General features: G+C 44.6%; 1 protein-coding gene across 6 annotated transcripts in view; it reads right to left on the bottom strand.

The window, feature by feature from the left end:
* Window positions 1-12,683, bottom strand: part of LOC147636874 (protein serine/threonine kinase) — a 109,464-nt gene that overhangs the window by 78,975 nt on the left and 17,806 nt on the right. For all 6 annotated transcript variants that reach the window (XM_086800448.1, XM_086800450.1, XM_086800454.1 and 3 more), the window contains exons 6-8: window positions 4,281-4,499; window positions 4,102-4,174; window positions 3,787-3,992 (exon numbers count right to left, since the gene is read on the bottom strand). In XM_086800448.1, coding sequence (XP_086656574.1) covers window positions 3,787-3,992; window positions 4,102-4,174; window positions 4,281-4,499 — 498 coding nt within the window. The remainder of the gene's footprint in view (window positions 1-3,786; window positions 3,993-4,101; window positions 4,175-4,280; window positions 4,500-12,683) is intronic.

Below are 12,683 nucleotides of genomic sequence, written 5' to 3'. Positions count from 1 at the left end.
CAAAGCCCACCTTGTTGCTCGAGGATATGCTCAGAAGGCAAGTGAAGACTTTGATGAGACATTTGCTCCTACAGCCGGGTATACCACCATCAGGAAGTTTATGTTTAGCAGCCTCCTGGTTTTGTGATTCAGGGACAGGACACCCACGTGTATCTTCTAGAGAAGGCTCTGTATGGTCTCAAACAAGCACCCCATGCCTGGTATCAGGAGATTGATGCCTTCTTGTTATCTCTTGGCTTTGAGAGAGCATATGCTAACAACAATCTCTATGTGCTTCTTTCTGATGGGGATATTTGTGTCATTGTTTTGCATGTCGATGACCTCATCCTTTCTAGCTCAAATACTAAGTTGGTCACAAAGGTTCAATCCAAGCTTTCAGAGACATTTAAGATGACTGATCTTGGCCTTCATTATTTTCATGGGTTGGAGGTTTGGCAGAAAGATGACTCATTATTTTCATGGGTTGGAGGTTTGGCAGAAAGATGACTGTATCTTCATTTCTCAGCAAAAGTATGTGAAGAAGCTGCTCTCACTTTATGAGTTGTCAAACTGTACACCTCTCTCTTGTCCCACGGATCCCAATGCCAAGTTATCCAAGGAGGATGATCTCTTCACCTAACCACTTCCAAGAGCTACTTTGGAGGTGTTACTTTAGCATGCTGGTATTGGACCGCCCCTCTGGCGCTGAAGAGGTGGTGTTGGAATATATCATCTCTAGAGGGTCTACATCACCTTTTCATGCTTGTACTGGTCATTTTATGAGACCCTGGATTTGCATATTTTAGCAGATATTATTTGGTATTTTTCTACCATTTTTTAGGCATTTTAAAGCATTTTATGCTACTCGACAACTGTCGGCCTGCTACAACTGGCCAATCAGCTCTCTAGAGGGATATATATAAGCATAGTTGTCACGGAACGAAAATACGATACTGTACGGAAATTTTTAGTACGATATGAAATTTTGGGATACCACACTTTGGGATACGATTTTTTTTAACACTTACAAACTATGGAGTTTCAAGCTTGAATGTGAGGGAAGGTTGGGGGGGGGGGGGACTCCACAGTGCTTGAGGAACCAGAACATGGAGATGTGTCTCTCCCAGTTGGATCTCCCAATTGTCTCCAAAAAAAGAGCCGGCATGGGTAATGCGATACCAAAGGTCTCCCATTGTAGTGTTTATGACTGAGGGACCATCCTTGCACAAATACGCGTAGTGCATCTAGATTCTAGGGTGATAGGTTTAGTGCATCTAGGGTGATAGGTTTAGGGACTCCTCTCTAGATCAAAACGGCCCTGTCCAAATCTTCTCCCTCGTACATAACTTGAGGATCTGACTGTCTAGCCTACCTATACCAGGGATCTCCAAGTGATGTAGCAAGATTCTCTCCTCATCCTACCAATCAAGTGTACACTACCAATCTACCTTGCCAAATTTTTTGGGTCTCTCCGCCCGCAACCCCATATGGAAGGCTGAGTGGACATAAAAGTTGCGACGTATTGCGGGCATTTGGAATCTTCGTTGAGCAGGATTTCTATTTTTGTTGAGTATTTGGGATTTTTTTTTTTTTGGGGGGCGGGGGGGGGGGGGGCAGGGGGACTCGTACCGTACGAATAGGTTCGTACCGGTACGAGAAATAACCATGTATATAAGGGTGCTCACCCTTCCCCTCACTTTTCATCTCATTCTTGCACCTAGATGTTTCTCGTACCGGTACGAATGGATTCGTACCGTACGGTTCGTACGGTACGATATCGTACGGTACGAGTTTTTTTTCCCCAAATTTTTTTTTCCTTGAAAAAAAAAATTTCCAAATGCTTTAAAAAAATATAGAAACCCTGCTTAACGAGGATCCCAAATGCTCGCGATACTTCGTAACTTTCGTGTCCACTCAGTATTCCATATGGGGTTGTTGAGAGACCCAAAAAATCTGGCGAGGTAGACTGGTAGTGTACACTTGATTGGTAGGATGAGAGAATCTTGCTACGTCACTTGGAGATCCCTGGTATAGGTAGGCTAGACAATTAGATTCTCAAGTTATGTACGAGGGAGAAGATTTGGACATGGCCATTTTGATCTAGAGAGGAGTCCCTAAACTTATCACCCTAGATGCACTGCTTGTATTTGTGCAAGCCCTTAGTCATAAACGCTACACTGGGAGACCTTTGGTATTGCATTACCCATCCAGGTTCTTTTTTGGAGACAATCCGGAGATAAAATTAATTGGGAGAGACACATATCCATGTTCTGGTTCCTCAAGCACTGTAGACTCCTCCCCTCCCAACCTTCCCTCACATTCAAGCTTGAAGCTCCATAGGTTATAAGTGTAAAAAATAAAAACCGTATTTTATCGTACGGTATCCGAAAATTTCATATCGTACCAAAAATTCCCGTACGGTATCGTATTTTCGTACTGTGACAACCATGTTCTTGCATATCAGCGGGAGGTCATTGGTTGTAGCAACAATCTCTTATGCTTGTAAGCACCTACGGGCTGCCCTCATGCTCATTTTCAGCAATAATCAACTGTTTTCAGCCTTCTTCAGTTTGTGCTTTGGGCCTACAACAAGTGAGGCTCTTTCTTTCATGGTGCTCCTAGAGAAAGAGAATGTAGATGGGTCCCCCAACTGTAGCTCTCCTATGAGGACGCCTCACCTCTAAAAGCACTGAGGCCCCCCTAAACCCTGAATGTTCCATGAGGCTATCCACATATCAATCTCTATGGGAGGCGGAACTATCAGAATTGCCCTCCACTCAAAGTGTCTTAGGCATGGGTTTCGACGGGGAGTAATCACCATTGGTCCTAGGGTAAAGGCTTGCCGATTGGGCGCGGATCCTATCCGCCATCTGTCGCCACTATGTCCGAGTGCGAGAGTAGGCATACTGTAAACTCCATCGATCACAATGGAGGTATCTGTAAGAGGGGGGGAGGGGTACTGCAACTAAGATATGAAGGAACAGCACCTCCAGGCTGGAGGACACCACCTCCCCGTCTTGATCTCTATGGTCTGAGCCTCCCAACTACATCCGAGCTAGGGACCAGAGACTCCAAATCCCACTCCGTCCCCAGGGCTGCATTCAAGGGAAAAGAGGATGAACTATGCTGACTCTTCTTAGGGTCAATCTGTAAAGACCCCATCTGGTGTTGACTCTACATCTTCTATCTCTACAGCTCTATCTCCTTGTTCCAGAATTAGGGTTGATCTGCAAAGACCCCATCTTCTTAGGGTCGATCTGCAAAGACCCCATCTGGTGTTGACTCTCCATCTTCTATCTCTACAGCTCTATCTCCTTGTTCAAGAATTAGGGTTGATCTGCAAAGACCCCATCTTCTTAGGGTCGATCTGCAAAGACCCCATCTGGTGTTGACTCTCCATCTTCTATCTCTACAGCTCTATCTCCTTGTTCAAGAATTAGGGTGGATTGCTTAAACTCACTCAAACATAAAGGTATAAAGAAGGCTTTGCTATGTGTTACACGATCATACCACTTGCATGCTACACGCATACCTACAGGACTACCAACCCCCCAACGCACCAGTTGCATGCTACACGCATAACTACAGGCCTACCCACCCATCAACGGACCAACCAACACAACCCAGAAACCACACACACACACATATGTTCTTAAGAATTTGAGACCAAAAGGTTCCCATCACATGTACGGAAATTCGTACACCTATGACATATATATGTGCCATTAATCAATGCATTTATGCCTTGCAGATTTTGCAAGTGCATCTCCTTTAGAGAAGCAAAGAGTTCATTAACGAAGAAAAAACCTGCACAAGCTCCATGAGTACAGTTGTTGGAGAGAGGGAATTGAGGAAGCGTTCCAAGACTGTCACTGTATCATGCATAACCAGCATGCGCCAGCTTTTAGCTGGTCCCTTTTTCTCTTTCAAGACTGAATGGAGGCATGTGATGACCATTGTGCGCAATGAAGGAAGCAAGTGCTTCACGATCATACATTCACCAAGCTGCTTCCCTGTCAAAAAAACATTACTGACTCGTCACATGTATTGCCAAAAACGTCAGTTGGAAATGGCCAAAATAGAATATTGCCCAATACTCAAAACTTTTATTCTTGAAAATACCAATCCCGACCACTGTGTCAATAGCGGAAATCGTTATGTCCCGGCCAAATTGCTGCAACAAAGGCACTATTGTCTGCAAGGTAAAGTAATATTAAAAAGGAATTACTCACGCTGCATTAATCCTTGCATACATGACCTTCTTAAAGGAAGAAATCAGAAAAACATAAATCCTCTTTAACCTGACAGCAGGTGATGGGCACACCAAGTTCTTGGCATGTTTCAATCAATACACTTGAAGCAGCAGCAGCCACAGGGCCATTTTCTATTGATTGTTGTAAAGTAGACAGAACTGCATGGTGCACGTGCTGAAGGTACAAGGCTATACCAACTGACTTGAATATCTCTCTTATGAATGAGGCTTGGAGGAGGGCAACCTTGAGGTCACAATTTCCTTGACCCTACAATGTTCAACATATTCTCTCTCTCTCTCTCTCTCTCTCTCTCTCTCTCTCTCTCCAGACAGTGTATCAGATGTCACATGGTTGTAACTTTGGTCTCATAGGTCACTTTGGCCTTTTGAAGACGTTAACATTTCATTTCATTTCATTTCTCCCCCTCTCCCCCCCCCCCCCCCGACCCCCCCCCCCGACAACTGTGGACCATTGTCATGGCTTGAGCTTCCATCTCATCTCTCTCTCTCTCTCTCTCTCTCTCTCTCTCTCTCTCTCGCTAGAGATTGCGGTTTGGACTGCAACGGCGCCTTGAGGACAGATGCAGTATTGGAATATGTTGGAATTTATGATCAATGTCATGGTCTAAGGTTAAAGCACTCAATAAAATGTAAAAGGACCATGTAATGTGAAGAGAATCCAGGTGAATGTAAGGGTCAAACCCCACTTGAAGTAGGCGAGTTTCAGAAGATTCCATGGAGGCTATATTCTAGGGAGCCATGTGGGGGGAGATGGCCTTGGATGCTCTTGATAAGATGTAAGCAATGATGTCATTCAAACATGTACTCTTTGGCTATAAAATGGTGGCCCTCCTAATGAGAAAAACACGAATTTTATATGCTATGTAATGCTCCTTATTGTGCTGTCATTATGCTCTCTTAATCTTGGATTAAGTACTAGTTAATTACACTTTTGTTCATGTGACCACCATGGCTTATCTTGAACCACCATAGCTCTTCCATCACTCCATGAACTCATTAAGCTTTTATTATCACTCATTATGCTTTTCCCAACATGGTATCAGAGCCATGATTATCCCTAGGCATAGTAATTAACCACATTGATTAGTTTTTCATTTTTTCAAGCTTTCCATTAAAGCTTCATTGCACCCCCTGCTGGTCTTTTGCTTCATGTGAGCTCTATACTCCACCAAATCTCAAGCTTTTTGATTCAAAAGAGAGCTAACATCCGGCGCTTTCTACACCTAGCTCCATTTGAGCTCCCACGAAGTACACGCGGCGCATTTCGCTCTGCCAGCAGCCCGCCTCTGCTGCACTGCGAAATTCATGAAATTGGAGCTCTACAAAGCATGGTTTGCAAATTCCTCTTATGAGCATGACATTGATGCTATGAAGCTCCTCCTTGTTGATTTTCATGAGCAATGGTCCACTGTAGCTGTTGTTTGAACTAATTTCTCAGTGACAGTATATGCTGTGTTGCAGAGCAGATTTACAGAGATTGAAGCAACATCTTGGCATGTTTGAGTACTGAGCTTAGAGCCAATACTTTGGTTTTCACTTGGTTTAAAGCATTTTATGTTTCTCATTTGGGAAGAGCCTCATTCAATTGCTCAAAGCTCACTCTATTTTTGGGGGTAGTTTTTCCTCTTTAATTAATCATCTCCACTAATCATCATATAATTATCTATTGAGATGACATTCTAATATGCATATTGAGTTGAATATCTCTTTGTAGTCATGCATTCGGATGCTGAATCATCTAATGAAGATTATATCAAAAAATCATTGAAACCCAAAAGCAAAACTAGAAAACCTAGGATCAAGTCTAGGCCCCGTTATTATCACTATGCAAAGGCTTATGGGTTTGGGGAATTCTTGAGTAATTTCATGCATCTATATGGTGAAGGGGGACTCTAGCCTTTTAATCTATTGCATTGTTCAGTTCCAATCATGGAGTCAACTTACATATCATCCTCTTTCATCAAGAAATTCAACGGTCATGACTTCCACACTTGGCAAGTCAAAATGAGATTTTTACTAATGAAAGAAGGAGTTTGGGGCATAGTCAATGGCACTATACCTAAACCTGCCACACGAGAAGGAGAAATCTCTTGGCAAACCAAGGATGAGAAAGCATTAGCTCTCATTGCCCTTGGAGTTGAAGATAGTTATATACATTACATTGGTAATGGAACATCTTCACAAATTGCGTGGAATTCACTGGATAAATCTTTTGGTGCTCAAGGCCTCCACAGCAAAATCAGTCTCAAAGTAGACTTTTACAGTCTAGAGTACAAGATTGATGAGACACTTGCATCTCACATCAACACCATGAAGAGCTTGATGGCCCAGCTCGAAGCCATCAATGAACCAGTCAAGGAGAGTGATGCCATAGCCATCCTCCTAAAGTCAATGCCATCCGAGTATGATACACTCATGCCGACCTTAAAGTATATGCAGGATCCCACTTTGGAGGAAATAGAGAGTGTTCTCTTGGAAGAAGAGAAGAAGCTGAAAGGTAGAGTCATTGATCTTGTCTCAAACCAGGCATACCTTGTTCAAAAGCAAAACGGCAAATCACTCCAATGTACACATTGTGGAAGGACAGGACACCTTGCCAAGAATTGCTACCATAAAGACAAGCCAAAGCGAATATGCACGAATATGCACCAAATGTGGAAAGCCAGGTCACCTCGCCGACAAATGTTACACCAACCAGGCAAATATGGTAAGCACTTCGAATGATTCCGCAGAAGCAATCCAAGCATGCAACAATGTTACTACCTCCTTTGATGCAGAGGTAGATGCAGAATGGACTTTCTAAAGCCAACAATGTTTATGCCCTCTCTTACCCAAATGTTTATGTATGGACACCTCTAACCACCGATGATGTAGGTTATGTGTTTTTATGATGCTCACAATATCTCTCAGTAGGCCATGTAGCCCTCAAGGGGGGATTGATGGGGAGTTGGGTCTCCATGACCAACAAATGATGACAGATGATGATGATGCCCATGGATATGATGATGATGATGCTATGATGATGATGGGGTATGGGAGAGGAATGTTTTTCATGTCATGTCATTTTCTTTTCGCAATGTAGAAGCTATGCTCCCTATGAGCGATGCTAATTTCTTTTATGTACTGTAGAGCTATACTCCTTATGAGTTAAGCTTTTTCTTTCATGTAATGTTTGGATCAAGGGAGGGCAATATACCATGCCATGATCAAGGGAGGGTATTGGAATATGTTGGAATTTATGATCAATGTCATGGTCTAAGGTTAAAGCACTCAATAAAATGTAAAAGGACCATGTAATGTGAAGAGAATCCAGGTGAATGTAAGGGTCAAACCCCACTTGAAGTAGGCGAGTTTCAGAAGATTCCATGGAGGCTATATTCTAGGGAGCCATGTGGGGGGAGATGGCCTTGGATGCTCTTGATAAGATGTAAGCAATGATGTCATTCAAACATGTACTCTTTGGCTATAAAATGGTGGCCCTCCTAATGAGAAAAACACGAATTTTATATGCTATGTAATGCTCCTTATTGTGCTGTCATTATGCTCTCTTAATCTTGGATTAAGTACTAGTTAATTACACTTTTGTTCATGTGACCACCATGGCTTATCTTGAACCACCATAGCTCTTCCATCACTCCATGAACTCATTAAGCTTTTATTATCACTCATTATGCTTTTCCCAACATGCAGGTCTGTTCGAGGAGACATTTAGAGGGAGAGACTTGGTCTTATACACAAAGACTCATCAGTGCCAGGGGAGTCGGCTTCCAAAGGTGAGAGGATACAGATGGGAGTCTGTTCACCGCCCACACCCTGTCTCCAACAGAGAAAGGGCATTAATTAATATTAAGGTTCAAAAAAAGGGAAAAATTAAAAAAAACTTAAGAGGTTTTTCTTATACTGTAGTGTGCACACACACTCATTGTGTGCATGTTTTCATGCATATGAGAAATTAAGGGATCAACTTTGAACCATCATTAAACCCTGTTATAAATGCTTTGTGATGAGTAAGTTATGCTTTGTGATGAGTAACTTACTCATCACAAAGCATATGAGAGATTGAGGGATCAACTTTAAACCGTCATTAAACCCAAAAAAATTTTGTGAGGACATAAAAGCTTTTCTCCTCTACTAAAAATACTCCATTACTGACATAACGGATCAGAATCAATATTTCAGTAAGTATTCACTATGCCCTGGTCGCCTCACATCTGTGTTTCATCGCAGGCTGGATATCTCGTGGACTGCACATCACAGTGTGCCTCGCCATCTCCTGCTGGTCAGCACACAGACGGCTCACATCACTTGTCGCCACCTACAGCAGGTTCTCTTGCAGCGTTAACTGCTGCTGGTTTTTGCCGCCTACATCAGCCTCACCACAGCTTATTCGCCGCCTACATCATGTTCTCTTGCAGCATTAACTGCTGCTGGTTTTGGCTGTCTACATCAGCCTCACACCACAGCCTTTTCGCCGCCTACATCAGGTTCTCCTACAGCGTTTTCTACTGCTGGACTGATCGTCTTCATCAGGCTGTCTTCAGCGTTTGCCTTGAGCTGACATCAGTGTTTTTTCAGCAGCCTTACTTCAGGCTCACATCAGTCTTATATCAGGCTTATATCAGTGCTTTCATCAAGGTCACTCCAGCTCTGTTAACTGCGTTTTATGGGACAGCAACTCTCTCTGCTTATTTGGAGTCTCACATAGAGCTCCTGCACTCGATTTCATCTTTTATATTCACATCACCATTGCATGCTGTGTGTTTTACTCTGATCTTTCATATATTTGGTCCTTTGGTCTCTTTTGCCCTCACATGGTATCAGCGCGATCGTGACCAAAGGGATGAAAGACCTAGAAAGTACACACCATGGATCGTCTACCCTCGATTCTGGAGGATCAGCTTTTCATACCAGATAATGACTCCCCTTATTCCAATATAGATCACACAGAGGATGGAACTCCTCATTCAGTGGAGAGCCCTGTTCGAGGTCTTTCATTGGGAGACGACCAGCCTACTTTTACCCATTCACCCTCTACACCCTTGGCATATGGTTTTTCTTCTCCGAGCTTATCAGTCGTTACTTCCAGAGGAGGATACATGCCCACAGCCAGTGTGCCAGTATTGGACCCAGGTATTCAGCCTCAACTGGAGAGCTCTGCTTCTCATTTTAGCCAACAAATTGGACTTCGGTACAGGACTCTTTCTCACGAAGGACAGGTACCTCCTCGATCGTTCGGAGATCCATCATCATCCCTATCGGTGACCGCATCAGGTTCATATGTGCCTATTAGTACGTATGTTCCTAACTCTGCATGGGTATCTTCTTCTGTGGCATAGGTTCAACAAACGGTGCCATCAACTACCCACGATCCCTGGCATTTTGTGAACCCTAATAGAGGAGGGTCTAGGAGTATAACTCAGTCTCCAACTTCCAGTGTTCAAGGAGGTAACATTGTTTTCTCCTCTAGTTCACTTTCTGTTCCAACTCCTAATGTGTTATGGAATACTGCCCAAATTCAAACTCAAAACCCTCCCTCCCAACCCATACCTCTTCCTACTAGTGTTGGGCATGCAGTCATCACTGCCTGCACCTCTTTTGGGTCCTACGTATGGTTTCTACCCATCCCAGTTATCTTTTAACACGACGCCCTCTAGCACTACGGTCCCACCCAGCATTCCAGGGTATCAAGTGGTTTACCAACCCATCTCTGGCAGCACTGGTGTTTTTACCAATATGTGCCCTCTCCAAGTTTCGTACCTCAACCTAGTATTCCTCCTATGCTGAGTACCCAAAACTTGATTCCATCTTATGGAGCACCCTCGACGGGTCCTTCATCCATGCCTGGTCTTGGTGGACTATCAGGTTTCTCTCCTCAACACTTACAAGTTACACCACTCTAGATATGGCCACCAACCTTCCTCGACTCCCCCACCATCTTCCTTTCATGTTTCTATGTCTAGAAATGCTTTCACAGAAAAGACTCGTTTTAACGGGTCTAATTATACAACCTGGGCTAATCTTATGGAACAAGTTTTCACATCCCAAGGTTCTTGGAGCCTCGTAAAGGGCCCTTCTCTAGTACCTCCTGAAGTCATCAGCCATTGGGAGGCTAGAAATGCCACTACTATAGTGGAGCTCATGCAAGGCCTCTTGCCCGAGTTCCATTCTCAACTCCAGCAGTTCCCCTATGTCTCTGACAGATGGGCACACCTTGCAGAGAGAGATGCCGCAGGTGATCGTACGCGTCGCATTGATTTTGAGCATCAAATTCAAATTTTCTCTATCAAAGAAGGGGATGACCTGACCGTCAAAGTTGTTGAATATCAGCGCCTTAAAGCCGAGTTCGCCACCACTGGCTTTGCCAAGTCCCAAGATGATCAGGTTATCACTCTTCTAAACAAGTTGCCTCCTAGCTTCTTTACTTTTGTCACACAGACCATTAGTTTAGAGCCTATGCCTAACCTATATGAGTGTGAATGCCAACTCTTGCATTTCACTAGGTTGCATGACCAATTTCAGTCCAATACAACCTCTACTCAAAAAGGACAGCAAGGGAAAGGGAACAACAACTTAGGAAATCAATGCAAATCTCCCGGCAACCACACTGATTCCAAAAATCCTGCCTCCACACCCATTCCCTACTGGCAAAATATTCCCAAAAAGAATAGATTTTGCACTTCTTGCCAAATACCTAGCCATGTTGATGATGAGTGTGTTTTTAAAAACAAGGAAAATAGAGGCAACAACTCCAACCCCACTACCTCCACCCACCAAAACAACCAAGGTGGTAGCAATGCCCCAAATCGGCGATCCAGAGGGGGTAGCAATCCAGCACCTACTTTACCAAGCTCCCCTCCAAGGACCCAACAACAAGGAAATGGTTCTACTTGGCCACGTTCCTCCCACTGGCGAGCTAATAGTCAGGTTGCTCATGCCCCACCTTCCCAGTCAGTTTCTTTCACCACTCCTGAAGAAATGTCTGACTAGTCTTCCCTCACACCTCATCCTGGACCCTCAGCCAATATTGCTCAGGTCACACTTAAGATTGATTCCAGCAACCACTCCACAAAAAGGAAGAAACGAAGGCCTAAACAAGCCCATCAGCAAGGAAAGGCCTCTGCCCTCATTCAAATTTGTCAGTTACCTGATAATCCCTCTGTGCCCATTATTGAGGCCCATCCAACTCTTCCATGTGGTCATCATGTCACTTGGTTAGTTGACAGTGGCTGTAATATGCGGAAGCTTCGGAGAAGGATCGGTACTTCAAAACTCAGAAAACAGCACTCTTTTCGCGACGGAATTAACGCACAACCTGAAAGACGATGTGCAGAAAATAGAGAGAGAAGGGGGAGATGGAGAAGGACACAGTATTGGGTCCCAATTACCCTCTGTAGGGCCCCCACCACGGATGGTGTATTTGCTTTATTAGAATGATGCAAATCTGAAACAAATACAAAGTACTTGACCTTTTCTTGGCTGGAAAACCTGCCCTTGACCTTCAGTCCTTCACCCCTTAGCTTTAGCAATGTTCTTGGCTGTCCTGGCCCTTGGTTGCTTGGAGCTCTTGGTGAATTATGAGATGGATGAAATGAATTATGACTTGGGCTTTTATACCCCTCCTAACATCCAGTCGGCTGGTTTCATATCAGCCCCACGACTGAGTCTTGTGCAATAAATGAATTCACACCATAATAAATTCTGTCCAGCCTGCGCATGTACTTCTGGGACAGCACCAGGGTGCTGGGCATCTGCGCATGGGTGTGGGGACTGCCCCCCACACCTGGCCGACTGACTGGGCAGGGCTTCTACCCCTGTCGGCTGCCTGTCCAGCAGCCCTAGGCCTGGCCGACTGTCCTTCCAGCCCAAGCCATGGCTGGTGGGCACAATGTGGGCCCTCCTGGCCCCTTGGGGGTGGTTCTATGCCTCCCCCATGCCCATACTAATTATGCCAATGCAAACACCTACACTGGGGTAGCCCTATGGGCTGGCCCCATCTCTACATGCAACCTACATGCCTACAGAGGCCTGGCATCCAGTTGCAAACCAGATACACAGAACATCTGACATCATTCCAGAGGGAGACTCACAGCGCGGACTGGCACTGCTTCTTGTGCAGGACATTGCACACCTGACCTTGGACTCATGTGCAGGACAATGCACACCTGACCTCGGACGACTGAGATGGATCCCTGGCTGACTCGTCCCGGACTGGGCTCACATGGGACCAGTTCACCATCCCAGGTCCTGCACCTTCTGTACAGAATGTCTACGTGGCATCCAAGTGCGGGATGCACGTGACATCCCCTTCTGCTTAACTTGACGGAAGCTGCATAGCCTCCAAATAATCCGTCAATAAAGCCGGATAGTCCTCGAAGAATTCTTTGTCGAGCCATACCGCTTCATGAGTTCCTCGGTCCTGAAACTTCGTGAG

Source organism: Cibotium barometz, chromosome 7 (genome assembly GCF_041138505.1).
Source record: "Cibotium barometz isolate CiBa-2024 chromosome 7, ASM4113850v1, whole genome shotgun sequence".
NCBI classification, from domain to species: Eukaryota; Viridiplantae; Streptophyta; class Polypodiopsida; order Cyatheales; family Cibotiaceae; genus Cibotium; species Cibotium barometz.
The sequence above is the reverse complement of the archived record's forward strand: the minus strand, read 5'-3'. Positions and strand labels throughout refer to the sequence as shown.